The 17,335-nt window shown below is 31.2% G+C and overlaps 1 protein-coding gene across 1 annotated transcript in view; it reads right to left on the bottom strand.

Moving 5' to 3' along the window:
• Window positions 1-17,335, bottom strand: part of LOC108913587 (alpha,alpha-trehalose-phosphate synthase [UDP-forming]) — an 88,148-nt gene that overhangs the window by 42,834 nt on the left and 27,979 nt on the right. Inside the window, exon 2 of the mRNA XM_023456118.1 lies at window positions 2,785-2,881. Coding sequence (XP_023311886.1) covers window positions 2,785-2,881 — 97 coding nt within the window. The remainder of the gene's footprint in view (window positions 1-2,784; window positions 2,882-17,335) is intronic.

The raw sequence follows: 17,335 nt of genomic DNA, 5'->3' as shown, positions 1-17,335 counted from the left end.
TATTCTTTTAATTTTATAAATTAAATTAATTTAGAATCGATCTATATTGCAATAACAGCATTTAGAAAATTGTTGAATGTGCTTCTTCGTATGACACTTGCGGTGTTATTCTTTAACTTTTTAAGACGGCTAGAACTTTAGAAGTAGGATTTAATTCTGTCCTGCAAATTTCAATTGAATGTATGTTTGTCAGGGAATTAGGAATTCTGTAAGGAGTTATAGTTGCTCAAAAGGCTAGAAATGGAGAAATTCTCTAAGCTAAAGTCTCGGACGACTAGAGGGACCAGAGAGTCTCAGAGGATGATTTAAATATAAATAATATTAAAAATAGAGGAACCCAAAATACGGTGATTTAACGCAACTACCTTTATATTAAGATGCACCCATCAGATCTTATAGACCTTGAATGTGAGGTATCAAATTTCGAAAAATTAATATACTTACTTCAACTTAGAAAAATCAAATTCGGTACGCGGTGTGAGTGTCCCAAGAGCATTAGTCGACAGTAAGTACAGTTCAACTGAAGCATTTTAAAAGGTTGATAACGGATGATGCACCATTAAAATGTGACAAATTTTTTTAACCCGGTGACGGACTTTTCTTACTCTTGCTAGTTTTAAAAAAACTTTGTCGTTTTCAACAAAAACACGAGTAACTAATAATACGTATTGTAGCTGTGTTATTTCTAATCATCGAAAATTCAATAGTTGGCTATGAATTTAAACGTCAAACTTGGCCATCAGGAAAAAAGTTGGAATAAGAATAATTTAATAGAAAAACAACAGGTAAAAATTTATTCTTCGTCGAAAATTGAAGTCTACTATATACAATAACTACTGATTGTTTCTAACGAATGTGCATTTATACAGAATGCAATTCCAAAATTCTGTCAAGACCGTATCAATAAATCGTTTGTAGAGTACCATTAGTCTGTATGAACAATAATTTAAATATTTTAAACTTGGTCCATAATAAATAGGTCAAAATTTTTACAAAATAGCACTGGTGTTTTAATAAAGTAGAGCAAAACATGCTAAAAAATGTGTGGTTTTAGCTTACGAAATGAATTTTCATGATTTTAAAGCTTTATTTGTCCCACAACAGATCGGTCAATATGTCATATCCCAAAAAGTTACAATATTTCATTTATTAAAACCTAAATCAAAATTTTTGCAAGTTATAATAAATTTTATAACAGATTTATTAGAGAATGAAACTAAAAAAATACATTTGATTGATCATCGTTATAAAAAAAATCGATTCAGGAAAAGAGTATATGTGAAATTTAAAACGAAATAATAAAAATTTGATTCTACGTTGGTACATTGTATCCTAAAGATGAGGATCCTAAATAAAAAATGGGAAAAGGAAACACCTATTATTTCGCTTAAAGAATTTGTGGCTAGCGACTCGACTTACTTTTTTGTAATACCCTGTATAATAGTAATATATAAAAAACACATTTTTCTCTATTTAGAACAATTTTGTGCAAAAATATTGTTTGTTCGTTAAAATAATCACCACAGCGCGGCGCTATATTTTGAAAAGCTTTGCATATATGGAAAACAGTGAAGTTGGAAATAGAATGTTAAACTCCAATCTGACTAAATAAAGTTAACTGCGAAAAAGGTTGTGTTATAAGAAGCTAGAAAATGTTATTTACTTTTAAATAACATTATGTGTATTATTATAACAAATTGAACTCTGAAGATAAATTTCAACAGATTAGGATTGCAAAAGAAAACTAAAAAGATAGTAAAATAGAATAATAATGTGTGTAATAAATGCGAGTCGACTTGGTAGTTCGTAATTTGGTGAAAGCTATCTAATGGCTTGTGCCCATACTGATCATTGTTTATTTATAATGTTTGTAATGCATATCTCAGTTCAAATATGCGTAAATATATAAATTAAACTAAACTAAATCAAAACATTGGTAATTCAGTTATTTTCTGGATAATTCGAAGTTTATACCCTTCTAATTTTTTTTTTGTTAAATTATGCACCTTGTTTGGTCTAGATATAAGCAATAAAACGTAACGTAATTTTAGTCAAATTCTAAAAATAGCTGTATTCCATTTATACACATTTTAAACATGAAATATGAAAATATATGATCCAATTAAAATAAGAAAATTGGCTTGTTTACCTTTTTTATTACAGGGTTTTGACAAAGAGCCAAATATTTTCAATGGCAATCAATGCCATGGAATAAAATACACATAAGCTTATTTTAAGACGCTTTAGTCACGTTAGGATCATGGATCGACATCGTGGCTAAAAGGGTATATCAATAATTTATTTATTGATATACCCATTTTATTCAGGAGCAATATTGGTTTGCTGTGCAATTTTTGTTACCAGTTTCTGTTTCTTACATTTTTCTATATCCAGCGTGCTTTTTTCACAATTTCTTAATGTTAGCGTAGACAAATTTTGTAATGGGAACACACTGCTTTTGATAGATTATAGATTATGAAATAAAAATGTTAGATGAATTTAATTCTTATTGTTGCCAGTGAACTTATTTACTACCATTTTTTCATAATATTGAAGACTGATTATCTTATGTTTATTACAATGGGAGACTAACGTCAATATTTTTGTAGCATCGACATAAATATTTTATTAATATTATTGTGAAACACTTTAGCGGTGATTGTTCAATATTTCCGAATAAAATCCATGATCTATGGGTCTGATTTTAGTTTTAATGGGAATATATGTACAAATTCTCATTAAAGTATAATAGATGGTGGAATATAATAACAAGCAAGTACTCACCTCGCCTTGCGTATGAGCTTTCCCTCCTTGTTTCTCTGTAGTACGAAGGGCAGCCTGTTGGAGACCACTATCATACTCCCGGAGGAAGCAACAACATCTACGATCATTTTTGAGCAATTAGTATATCAGGTACAGGTAAGGATAAGTAAATAAAATCATAGGAGGGACATAACAGACAATTTGGGGAGTGAAATAGAGGTTAGACTAAATTTAGAATACAACTTGAACGCATCTAGTACACAAATTGGAATTCAGGGATGGCGGTGTAATCAACACTGAACAAATACTATGTATATTATGAATTTAAATCTTAAATATACAAAGTCGAGTTGTAAGGGTCATCGGGGTTTATCGGTTGCTACGTTAATGGTCATCTTATATTGATTAATGTAAACAGTGATTCCTGCTATCATTTTATTAAAAAAAAATCGTTTACACTAACAGGATTTAATCGTAATCATCTGCTTTACACTGCCTGTTAGGCACACAAACATATCCTTAATAGTATACAGTACGATTCTGCTTTAACTTGTGACATACTGATTAAGTAAAAAGTTTTGTCGTAGTATGAGTCCCGAGCGAATTTTGAATTTTCACCAATGTTCTCAAACTAATTCATTAAACATTTGAAGACCCATTTATGGGCCACAAATCACGCAAAATGTGTGAGGCCATGAATAAACAACCGTAGATGACATATATCGGAAGGCGGAAGAACAAGCAGCCCGGTGTGTTTTCGAAAATTAACCCGAGTACCTTGAAGTTTACTAACCAGGAACGGATTCCTGGCCAGTACATTAGTACGCTCCAAATTTTAGCTTTTTTTATTGTATATAGCTATCGCAATTGCTTTAATTTATTGTTACTTAATAGAAAATTTCAATAAATTTCACAAATATTAAATATTCAAAACTGAATTAAAAATAAAAGTAAAGTAAGTAAAGCTTTCAAATCAGATTCTTTCAGGAAACTGGATAAATAGTTAATGTTGCAGCAAAGCCAAAAAGATATGACGTCTTGGTTTTTGCCCACAGAATTTTCTTGTGCCATATACATGAATGTCTGTATTTAGAATCGTATTTCTATAAAATATCATTGTGTTGAAATTTTAAGTTTATTCAAATGGAAAATTTCTACTATTTTTCCGTTTTTGTGAAATCAGTAATTTTAAATTCATTGAAATACTTAGTTACGGAAATGTACCTAAACTAAAAAAAACTCGACGGTGGTAATTTTTTGGAATACATTGAAATAGGTCTTTCTTTCTTAGATGTTAAATTCATTTGCAATATATCCAGTGACGTCAATAAATTCCTGGGGTTTTTAGTGATAGCGTTTCCTCTGTCCTCCTTTAATCCCTGTCTATACCTTTAATTAAATATGTTCTTAGGAAATATTATCCTGTACTTCAATTAGGTATATTTCTTCATAGGATGGCCAGATTTCAAATTTTAAGTTTGTCCAGTTAATCCCAAAACACCCTGTAAGTATAAGGTGGTCTTAATTGTCTCCTGTTAATTTTAGGAGGGATAGTGTATGAAAAGTAAAGAATATCTTTTTATATACCTACTTAAACATTTTCCAAAATTGAATAATAAGGAAGATATTCGTATACCTCTTTAAAGAGAATCTAGATATGATGTTTTTGTATCGATACACTGGAATATCAAATACCAAAAAAATGTATTGCCTAGAAATTCCGTTGCATTTATTTTATTTCCTTCACCAAACACAAATCTAAAACAATTTTTCAAGTGTCGCTGATATGTTTTTAATGAGTCGATTATCTCCTAAAGTAAGATAAATATCAAAATATCATAAGACATAAACGTTTTAGGTACAATAAAGAAATGTTAAGTCTACCTACAGGATCAGTCAAAAAGTCATGACGAAACAAAGTTGTTTTTACTTTAATGGAACACCCTGTATATTATTCCATATTTCAATTCTTCTCGAAATTCTAAACAAAATTCATACAGCACATCATATACCATGTAACCATTAGATATCGAACTTTGAGAGTGACTTTATACTACTCGCAAATTTATAAAAAGAAAAGGGAAAGGGCCCCAAATTATGGATACTTATTTTGAAAATATCACAATGGGGACTATATGGATATGATTTAAATTTATTAGTAGTTTTTTTACAGAAATTAAAAAAGTATACTAGTTCAGGGTTGAAACGAAAAAATGCATTTTTGTAATGAATGTCATGGATATTTTAAATTTTATGAAAACAATACTTGTACCAGAATAAAAAAGGAGAGAAAACAATTTTTAATAAATAACAAAATATATTTTCTCTGGAATTCTATTTTATAAGTAAGTAAGTAAGTGAGTGAGTGAGTGAGTGAGTGAGTGAGTGAGCGAGCGAGCGAGCGAGTGAGTGAGTGAGTGAGTGAGTGAGTGAGTGAGTGAGTGAGTGAGTGAGTGAGTGAGTGAGTGAGTGAGTGAGTGAGTGAGTGAGTGAGTGAGTGAGTGAGTGAGTGAGTGAGTGAGTAAGTAAGTCAGTAAGTAAGTAAGTAAGTAAGTAAGTAAGTAAGTAAGTAAGTAAGTAAGTAAGTAAGTAAGTAAGTAAGTAAGTAAGTAAGTAAGTAAGTAAGTAAGTAAGTAAGTAAGTAAGTAAGTAAGTAAGTAAGTAAGTAAGTAAGTAAGTAAGTAAGTAAGTTTATTCAAAGTAGAATTCAACAAATTTTTCCAACTTAACTACCTTATGGATTAGATAGGTTGTTTATTTAGCTTCAATTTCTTTTTATTATTTGGTCTTGATACGACCATTTCTCGCTGAGCTATCGGACTTTGGAGAATGAAACTGGATCATCTTCTCTTTGTTCATCGATATCTCAGAAACCAATGGATGCACAGAAAATCGACGGTGGGTTTCAGAAACTTTAATGAATTCTCTACAAGGTCCTGACACGGTTTTTTAGAAAAAAAAAATTTTTATCCTTAACATGACTGAAAAATTGAGAATATTGGGAAAATGACAAATGTTTTGTGCCTTTTACAGGTCATTGTACCCCTAAAAGCCATACAGAGTTTCAATTCGATCTATCAAGCCGTTTTTTTGTTTCGTTCGATTAAATTTTTTAAAAAATTAAAGGATCAGGTTTTTTTGCCTTTAAATGCCCATAATCTGTAAAAAAATTAAAACATTTTTTTCCTGATTTTTGTTACATTCTTATTGCAGAAAGCGTTTGAAATTATGAAAAAAAAAAAAAAAATTTGAAAAATTTTTTGAACCGATTTTCATAAATTTCGCAAAACCGTCGGCAAAGCGTACCACGTGGAGGTTGCACGGTCGGATTTACGCTTCTTTTTCACACGTGCGAAAAGCGTTTGAAGTTGACAAAAAAAAAATTATTCAAATTTTTTTTCTAGTGAAAAAAGGTGGTTTGAAAAAAACTGTTTGTTTTAGTGTTCTGTAAATTCGGAAAAATCGTTTTATTAACTCAGAAGTATCGCAGCAATAATCTCTGAAAAGGGTGTAGATCGAGGTCAATATTCGGTTAGGGGTATCAACTTTTTTAAATTTATTTAAAATTCGGTCAGCATAATCACGAAATGAAGTATGGGAATCGTGACGAAAATGCTTGGGGATTACTGAGATAAATTTTCTGGAGTGAGTCCAACGAAAAAATGTTTCAAACAAATTTTCAAAAAAAACTTTTATGTCAACTTCAAACGCTTTTCGCACGTGTGTAAAAGAAGCGTAAATCCGACCGTGCAACCTCCACGTGGTACGCTTTGGGTAACGCTAATGCCGGTGGTTTTACGAAATTTCTGAAAATCGGAATTTTTTCCGAAAAAATTTTTCAAACAATTTTTTTTTTCATAATTTCAAACACTTTCTGCAATAAGAAAGTAAAAAAATCAGGAAAAAAATTTTTTCTTCATTTTTTTTACAGATTATGAGCATTTAAATGCAAAAAAACGTGATCCTTTAATTTTAAAAAAAATTCAATCGAATGAAACAAAAAAACGGCTTGATGGATCGAATTGAAACTCTGTAGGGCTTTTAGGGGTACAATGACCTGTAAAAGGCACACTTAACATTAGTCATTTTCCCAATATTCTCAATGTGGTGATTTTCTAGAAGACCCCAAAAAGTCCTATTTTTACGATTTTTCAGTCATGTTAAGGATACAAAATTTTTTTTCTAAAAAACCGTGCTAGGACCTTGTAGAGAATTCATTCAAGTTTCTGAAACCCACCGTCGATTTTCTGTGCAACCATTGGTTACTGAGATATCGATGAACAAATAGAAAATGATCCAGTTCATTCAAAGTCCGATAGCTCAGCGAGAAATGGTCGTATCGAGACCAAAAAAAAAAGAAATTGAAGCTAAATGAACAACCTATCTAATCCATAAGGTAGTTAAGTTGGAAAAATTTTTTTCAAGTCCGTACACCAAAAATAAGATCGAAAAAAATTTCGAAAAATTTTTTTTCATGATATTCATTAAGATTGCGCGATACGTGTTACTTGAAAACATGTTTTTTGCAAAATCCAAAAATTAGAAACTTCAAGCTTCAAACTGCTTTTTTTTACTCCAATACGACCATTTTTGTCAAAGATACAGCCATTTGAAAAATCGCTCAAAATTTAGATTTTTTTTATCCCTTATTTTTTTCCGCTAGCGGTTAAATTTCCGCTTTAAGATCATATAACGAACCATCAATAATACCACACCAAACATTTACTTTCTGTGGTTGGGTGTGAACTTCCTCCGTCCACTATCGATTTTGATCTGACCAATACTTACAGTTGTGTCCGTTTACGTGCCTGTTTAAAGAAAATGTAGATTCGTCAGAAAACAATATGTGGGTGACAAAGCTGACATTTTCGTTTAATTTATCCATAATAACTTCGCAGAATTCGATTTTATATGGATGTAATTTTTCCCGTTTGACAATTTTTTTAAAGGAAATTATGGACCCATGTTATGATTTAAAGCCCTCTGTTGTGTCGAATTTATTGGATTTTCCAGCATATCTAACAAGAAATTCAAACAATTTTCTTTGTTTGTAACCCTTACTGGTATCCCACTTTTTCGTCAATCTGTAACACTTCCAGTTTCATGAAACCCTGCAATGTTTTTGAAACGGTTGATTTAGAAATAAGTTCCCGATCGGGATGCAATGAAAAATATCCACTTCTTCGTCACAACTTCTTCTATCATCATATCCTATGATCATTAAAATTGTTTACACTAAATGTATTTTTGACATGTGCTGTGAAGATAATCACTATTAGACAGAAGAACGACGCAGCGTTGTTATGAAGCTAGAAACTTTCAAAGGTAACTTGATGGACTATAAACTTAATGAACTACACTATTTTTGTATAATTTATGGAAAAATGATTTTCAAAGTTCAATATCTCGTAAATGGTGAAGTTTAGGTACATGAATTTTGTTTAGAATTTCGAGAAGAATTGAAATATAGAATAATATACAGGGCGTTCCATTAGAGAAAAAACAACTTTGTTTCGTCATGACTTTTTGACTGATTCTGTATACTTAACTATTCTTTATTGTAATAGATTTTAAAAAATCCTAAAACGTTTGTATCTCATGATCTTTCGATAGCTATCTCACTTTAGGAGATAATTTTTTCCACATACATCAGCGACCCTGTATAAGCTAAATTTCTCGAAAATGGTTAGTTTTATAAAAAGTAAACAAACCTTAATAACCTAGAGACCAATAGTTAAGAATGGGATAAGAATAAAGAAGTTGGATATGAAATATGATAATGATAAAACTACTTCTTTTTGAGTAATTGATTTGAATAACGGAAAATAGTGTCCTAACTCCTAAATTGCAAGTGCAAGTACGGAAGTAGTTGAATAACACGTTTACTGGCCGGTGGATCGGGAGACGCGGAACAATTGAGTGGCCTCGGCGTTCGCCTGATTTAACACCTCTAGACTTTTTTTGTGGGGCTATTTGAAATCGCGTGTGTACAGAAACAGACCAGGTGATTTGGAAGAACTTAAAAACCGTATTCGTTTTGAAATAAATCAAATCGACCCAGGAATGCTTGAACGAAGTGTAGACGGCGTTTACACACGCTTAGGACAATGCCAAATGGTACAGGGTGGGCAATTCGAACAATTTCGCTAGACTTACACAAACATTAGTGTAATTTTACTCGTTTGAAATGTAATTTTGTCAACTTTGTCCTTTTCGGAGCCATTAATAGTGTAAGTAGACAATTATCACTTATAAGAACTTAAGGTGCATTTTTCTAAAAAAAATTGTTATGTAAGACATCGAAATTTTCACACCGTTGTTTAGATAATTATCACTGTCATCAATTTCGAACGAAAAAAATATGGGGTCATTTAAAAAAAAAAATTTGTCATCGCTGCCGTAAGTGAATTATCGAAAAAAAATGTTTCCACATAACAAGGTGCCCTGGATCAAATAAAAATCGACGGGTCTCACCGTTTTTCGAAAAAAAAAATTGTTTAACAAAAATATGAATTTTATGCAGAACTTTTTTACCACGCTGTATATTCAATATTGAAGCATTTACTTTATAAAGCATAAATAATATTTATGGGAAATATGTAAGTGATTTTCTTAATTTGACTAATAAATGTGAGATATACGTACATAAAATGTATATTTGACCAATAATTATGTTTCCTAATACTACCAATAAATTTATTTGTATTCAAAACCAATATCTTAATAATCCTTCATAAATTTCTTTATTTCGTGTAGTAAATTTGCAGCTTATTAAATTGGACGCCTAATTATAGTAACATATAATTTTATTGATGTAATTAACACAATGCGCTCTCATGTTTATATATTTTATTATAGTACGAAAATTTCCATTTAGTATAACTTTTTATCCAGATGCACTAAAAGAACGCATTCAGACGGAGAGGTCACAAATAACTCCGGAAGTTATAGCAAAATTCGAGAAGAGTTTACTGTCCTTTTTTCCACTGTATTATAATTGAGAGTCGTCAATTTGAAAATCTACTGTAACTTGGGTTCTTAAAAAATACTTTTTTTGTAATTTTAGAATTTCTTTGGCACTATAAAAAATTCTATTACCTAAAGTTATTGATATGGCTGATTAGAGAATTACAAGGATTACAAGACCTTTCAAAAGAGCTATCGTATGACCCACAATTGTAATTAAAAAATTGTGACGTCATCACTGTCACACAGATGCAAAGTAAATATCTCGCAGAATTTAAGAAAAAAATTGACCTGTTTCAGGATTTTTGTCCCAAGTCACGAAATAATAAATTCATTCCTTTCATTTTCACCATACTGTATATAAAGGGTGTTCCAAAGGTAAGGCAGGATTTGAATTGTGCGCCATTTTCATTCCGAAGAGTTGGCAGCATTGTGTAGGGTCACATGTTGTAGTTAGACAAAATGGAGTGGTATACGACGAATGAGAGAGTGAAGATTGTGAAAATTCATTACAAATACGGAGAGTGTGTAGCTGAAGCTCTGCGCAAATAACGTGGAATTTTTGGTAGGAAAGCCTCGAATGAAACAAATGTGAAAAGATTAGTTGCCAAATGTGAACAAACAGATTGGGTTGCAGACAATAAACAACAGGCCGGTCTCTTACTGGCCGTTCAGGTGAAATACTGCTACTATGAAAGATAATGATGTGGCTGAAATTCTTGTAACCTCATTGCGTCGTCGGTCACTGCAATTAGCATACAGCGGATTTTAACAAAAGATCTGCATCCGTTCAAGATTCAGCTTACCCAGGAAATTGAAACCAGATGACAACTTAATGCGCCGGATAATCGTTGATTGGAGAATCAATTAGTGGAAGGTGATTTTGCTAAGAAAATCATCTTTAGGGACAAGAGGCATTTCCATCTTAGTGGGTGTGTGAACAAACAAAACTATCGAATTTGGAACAGAGACAATCCTCGCATCTTTCAAGAACGATCACTGTATATCCAAAGATTGACAGTGTGAGTGGATTTTACGCTGGTAGGGTGATTAGTTCGACTATTGAATTTTACGTACTCTAGGGTCTATTCTGTAAGTGCCTGGGTTAAATTTGACGGATGGTTAAAATTCTGGATTTTAACGTTTCCATTCTGTAAAATTCTTTTTAACGAGCTAGTTAACAGCTAAAATTTTAGCGAGTCCGATCGTAGTTATTCGGAAATTGTAGTTCAAACACGCTCAAACAATTTTACGAAGAAGAAGAAAAAGACAAAGTATTGATATTTAACCTAACTTTTTATTGTTCATGTTTCTGAACCCACTCATTATTTCTTCTCCTTCGTCAATATTGACGGGGAACGTCAGTAATAAAAACGTTGTTATAGTGTCCAAGATTTAAGCTATACATCTGCTTATTGCGGGTTGGCTCACTGAAAAATTGTATCTGTGACCAACTGAGAGCTGATAACTTCCTTATCCAAAAAAATTCAAAGCCAAACTCGAAGTACTCGAAAGTGTGGAGGAATTCTGGTTGCCACTATAGGTTCATTTAAGTGTACAGTTAAGCTATTGATTATATGCTGACAAGAATGTTTATTAAAACAAAACAACTTTAAAAATGTTACGTATGGCAACTGGAAAGGATCACTGTTATCACGAAGTTGCCTCTGATATAGTCTGTTTTCTCTTCTGGAAGGAAATAGAAAACCGGATTATCTAACCTCATTTTGATAATTGAATTTTTCAAAGTAAAGTTACACTTGTCTATTATTCTCGTCAATTTCAACAAGTACCAGGTGAACAAATCCATCGAATGCCATATTTTATCTCTTCAGATTTCAATTTATACAAAAAAAAAACTAGTAACAGCACCAATATGGGAACCTTTAAAACTTTTTAACGTCTAAACTTAATGCAAATGGTTAATATTTAACCCAAAACATGTCATACAGAATACCATTTCACTGGCTGTATTTAACAAGTTAAAAATGACAACATGTTTCATTCAGAATACATACGTAAAAGAACGGGTGTCAAAATTTTAACCCCCTTTAAAATTTAACATTCCTCTTACGAATAGACCCTTCTATAAACGTCTTTAACCGTGTGCTATCAATAGCAAAGACGGAAACAAACATTAAGAGCAGAAAATGTAATGTTTGAGACGAGCATGGCCTTCATTACTTATTGATCGATCAACTGCAGCTATTTATACACTATACGTTGACATTTATATTGATCCCTACTTAAAAATATATTTAATGAATATGAAATTAGTGCTTATCTAGATATCTATAGTTCTAAAATACGTACTTTGGAAGTTTCGAAAGGAATAATTATCGAGGAGGAAATAATTGATTCTCGATTTGATTAACATTTTAGACTTTGTGTCGTAGTTTTTATTGGTATCTATTATTGATTTACTCATTTGTATTGTATCGTATTTGTCATATTTATTTTAATATTTCGTTTAGTAGGGACCAAACTATCTTAGTAACATTGCTTAGACCGAACGTAGACGCTTAGAAAAACTATGAGCAGTATTACTTTCTAGAATATAATTATTTTTCATTATTCTGATATAATTAAATTAATGTTGTTGTTGATGGCTAAAATAGGGCAAGCAATGTATAAGGTCGCAGCAATTGACGTCATAATTATCACATCTTAGTTGTAGACCACAAGGCACCGCGTGATAATCAAGCTTTGGCAGGATAAATAGATATGTGAAATTTATTTTTATATAAAAAAAATAAGACATGTAATTTTACAACACCAAGAGAATGTTGTTTATACATGCAGTATTTTGACAAATACGGACATGTGTGTTGGAAATCAGCATTAATGATATATTATGGACTTACAATATATAAGCTGGTTTGATTATGCAGTAAATGTAATGGATGCCACAACAAAAAACGAAAATCCGATAAATATATTCCATTTTTCATAACACTGTAGTAACATGATATATAAATAAGTCACCTGCTACTAGTCTCATTCCTTTTTTTTTAACTGTATAAAGAAAACAATCAGTTTGTTGATTCTGTTTTTCTATGTAACTGAGTAATAACGCAGACAAACTTCCAAATTAAAAAACACCTTACTTTTATTTTTATGGTATTCTTTTATTAATGAATTTTGTTTTGTAAATAAATATGATATGATTTTAGTCTACTTATATAAAGTAAGTTTTGAATTAACAATTAATAAAATGATCGTGGTGATACAACTGAATGTGTAAATATACATATATCGGTGCTGATATGACATAATAAAGGGTGTCGCAAAATACACGCAAGATAGATAGAAAACACATGTTTTTAATTAAATATTGTAATTGATTCATAAAGTATACAGTATGTATCTACGGAATAGTGCATCGGGTAAATGGTCAATGGCTTCCACGACTTTGCTGGCACTCTTTTGTTGGAATGTTTCATGACCGTTCTTCATAAATGCGGCTGAATTTTGTCCATACAGCGCTCAATTTCCTCCTTCAAAGTGTGGGAGGTCGTAAGCATATTGGCATAAGCCTTAGACAAAAAAAAAAAAAAAAAAAAGTCCAACGGTGTTTTAAATCACATGACCTGGGGGGGGGCAATTCTGAGCACTAAAACGGAAAATTACACGACCAGGCAGTAAGTGAGTTGTTTCTCGGTTTGTATGGCATGTGACACCGTCTTGTTGAAACTACCTGTCGTCTACATCCATCCAGAAAATGTTTGAGATTTGCAAACCGTTTGCTTAATAGACATATACTTAGTTGGAAATGTCTTAAAGTAATTAGAATATTAAAATTTCGACATTTTCATTATCAACAGCAGGTATTCCTCTATATGGTGCACTTTAAATTTTGTTTTAAGTACCTGATTTTCGCTAGCTTGTATTTTTCCGTGTTGGAAACTGCGTGGATGTTCTGCCTACTCTTCCCACTGGCTTCTCTGGCCACGGGAAACCTCTGGACTCCTCACAACTGGTAACGGAAATTTTTCTTTTCGATGGTAAATTTCTTTCTTGTGTTTTTTGATAACAAACAAACTTTTAACTTTCTGGTAAGTTTAATTTTGTTACTTGACTATTCTTTCTTTAACAAATTTAAATTTCGTGGAGCTGCTTCTTTACTCTCTGCATTCTCCAAAACCCCATGCCGTAACCAATCAACAAACTTTTGTTTCTCATCCTTTTTTTTTAACAACACTTTCACTAGGTACACTCCTTATAACTAATACATTTTTTTATAAATGTACTTTTATTTTAACATACAATTTTATCACTAATTATTAAAATATTCCTTATTTTTTGTTTTTTTTATATATATCATCGCCAGGTACTTGTAAAGCCAACTTTAGTTTTGACATTTGTGGAAAATTATCATTTAATTTGACGATTGATAAAATTTTTTTACTATGACTTAAGTTCCATTGATATATCTTCTATACAGTTACTCGTCTTCCCATGATATGTATACCAAATTCATCTATAGATATTTGGCTTTTATTTGATATATGTCACTCTAAGTTTAAATTCTGTTTTCTCAGTGTACTGAGTGTTAACATGTGTCGATGTCATGCATTCTTTTGAAAAATTATTTTATACTTGCGAATTACATTAAAAATTATCAATTTTATACTATGTGATATCATTAATTGTTACTTATTTTATATCTTTATATTAACAATTTTATACTATTTTATTGTTGCTTATTATAATATTTAATTTTTATATATGATCCAAAGTTCGGTTAGGTAATTTTTCATTCGTGATTCTTTGTGTACATTTCCAATTCCTTACAATATATTAAATATCGGCCCTAGAACGAAACCCTGAGGTACACCAAAAGGTACTCGAAATTCAATAGATTTAAAGCCATTATACGTATTGGTTTCTACTAGTTAAATATGATTTAATTAATGGAAAATGTGTATTAGAAAAGCCGATTTCAGATTATTTCACCATATTAATGTAGTTGTGAAAGCAAAAAATGGTGTAGGGTCTTATGTGGTTATCTCTGTAAGTATATAATTTTCTGTACACTTCTTACATTGTTCTTTTAGCAAAACACCAATAATAGTCAAAACGATAGTGAAAACTGTCCCTTGAATGTCGTTATATCAAAACTCTACTGTAGTTTCTTTTATTCAAAATATAATAGAAGAGTGGATTGCGATATGCTGTAGTACGTGACGAAATAACAAAAAGTTTAAATAAAGATTAGGTGGTGTCTGCCGCTGTGGAAAACATCGCATTATGCAATACCGTGAGATTATAAAAACCCTCCAAAAGAATCCCAAATTGTTTGTAAATAAGGCAGTCGCCAACGTATTCGATCACTACATAGTCGTGTGATTTTGCAACGCACATGGATATAAAATTTTATCCATGTGTCCGAATTAACACAGTGGAAAGTAGAAATGGTTTCCATTTCGTTGTTGAATTTAAGCAAGACTAAAAATATGAAGTTTGTGCATTTACTACCTATAGCTAACTATTTTTTCTCATCTTTAACAATTCATGCGTATATTTTACGCAAATGACCGTAAATGCATGCAGAATTTTTTTATACAAAGTGGTACATTTTTATAATAAAGATGGGTATTTTTTTAGATCAGTTAAATTAAAAAATATCGATAGTGTTAATATTTTTGGAAAACATCACATTTACACAAATATCCCGGAATATGTTTGATGAAAATAATTAATGAAACTTGGGCTGATGATTAGGGAGTAACATAAAAATTTACTGAACTTTATTTGTACGTATACATGTCAACCAGTGACGGAAATGCTAAAAGACATTGTTGTTAAGGAGGTATATCGTGGTCCGAGGGAAGTGAGGAGCGCAGGGGGGTCCTATGCTTTTCTTATAGGACTAAAACCCGCTGGTAATTTGAAAAAAATAAATTCTATTGAAATTATTTGCGATAAACATTATCTATATAGCAAAGAAATCTACTCATATGCACATAGCATACATATTAACTAATTAACAACATAAAAATATCATATTTAAGAAGTTTTAAATTATATTTAGAGAACGCATAAAGACTATGTAGATATGCCAACAGCGCTAATAATTGACTAGCAGTTGTACACACTGCGAACCTACAGACCTCGGACATCAGAGATATTGCGCGTCAAATTCGGGTAAAGATGCGTACGCGTTCAAAAATGTATTGTGTGTAAACTATGTAAAATATAATTATTATATATAGCAAATATACGTATTATCCTCACGGAGATTTGTATCCTTTATTTAAAATCCGTAAATCATGTGAACCGGTAAAACAACGAGAATTATGTTATTTAGTTCCAAAGAAATGAAATGACACTCGCGCCCATCTCTCGTCCAAGTCAAAGAAAATGTTGGATGCAATTTTGAAGGTTCTTGATAGAAATTACATTATTACTCACTGTTCTTAATCTCTATTTTAGTAATGTTACAAAAGTTTTGCAACTATAACTAAATTTTTAGATATAAAGTTTGCTGAGAAATATTTATGTTCCTTTGTTATTCCGTACAAATGCTTTTATCTCAAGTAGGTATTACTAATTATATTAATCAAGTAAAGAAAACTTTATGTAACCCTAAATATTGCTGCGTAATGATTACGATGTTTTTATAAACTATTAAATATATTAAAAGGATTTATCAACTGTATTTTTTTCCAATAAATATATCACAGCTTCCTAGGCTTTTTTAATTAATCTAGTTTTTTAAAAACATTACAAAAAATCATCTTTTGTGGATAATTTATTGTTGATAACAATGTACATGGGATTTAGGAAAAATGTATATGTTTGAAATCAATTTCGTTTTTATCAAGTCTTTCAAATGTATTCCCTCCTTGCTGTCAGCTGATTGCGACGTTGCCACATTAATCCTCAAGTCAGACAGAAATGCATTTACTGGTTTCTGTTTCTAATTAATACAGGTGTACTATGTTCAAAACTAACCTTAGTTTTACATCAAAAATAAGATAATACTATGTACTATCCATGGAAAAGTTTTGTTTCACAATTTCTAAATTTTTTTCTCGGTTATGGGCAAAAAAAGATCCGCACCGTCCATCTTCGCCATATAAACCTATGTTAAAATGAACAACTTTCAACAACAATATCTCAAAACCTAGATTCAAAAAAATATTTCAAAAAAATATGACGCACAGAGGGAGCACTGGGTAATACGCTATATAAATTTCAAGTACATCTGTGCATTTGAGTAAACCCGATTTACCTCCTTAAGGATCTTAGAATGTCGAAGAATATTTATAAAAAAAGGAACTTGAATTTCATTCTAAAAAATTTGTTTCCCTAAAATTCAAGAAAAGCAAACAGTTTTTTCAAGCTGATCCTATGAAATTTTTACTACCGCTTCAGTCTTGTTATGTAAGCGAAACGATTATACTTCAGCTACAAAGAGAACATACAACTCTTACGTCTATAATTTTCATTCCTGATTCATTAAACTGATTACATTTTTGTTATTATAGTCTTCGCCATAAAACTGTGTTAATTCCAATAACTTCCTCGATTCACATGAACTTTTCACGTGAATACTTATCATTAACGCTTTACGTCAATGAAAAGGCAAACACGATCAAAG

Source organism: Anoplophora glabripennis, unplaced genomic scaffold, assembly GCF_000390285.2.
Source record: "Anoplophora glabripennis isolate ALB-LARVAE unplaced genomic scaffold, Agla_2.0 scaffold1043, whole genome shotgun sequence".
NCBI classification, from domain to species: Eukaryota; Metazoa; Arthropoda; class Insecta; order Coleoptera; family Cerambycidae; genus Anoplophora; species Anoplophora glabripennis.
This window is presented reverse-complemented; position numbering and strand designations above follow the sequence as displayed.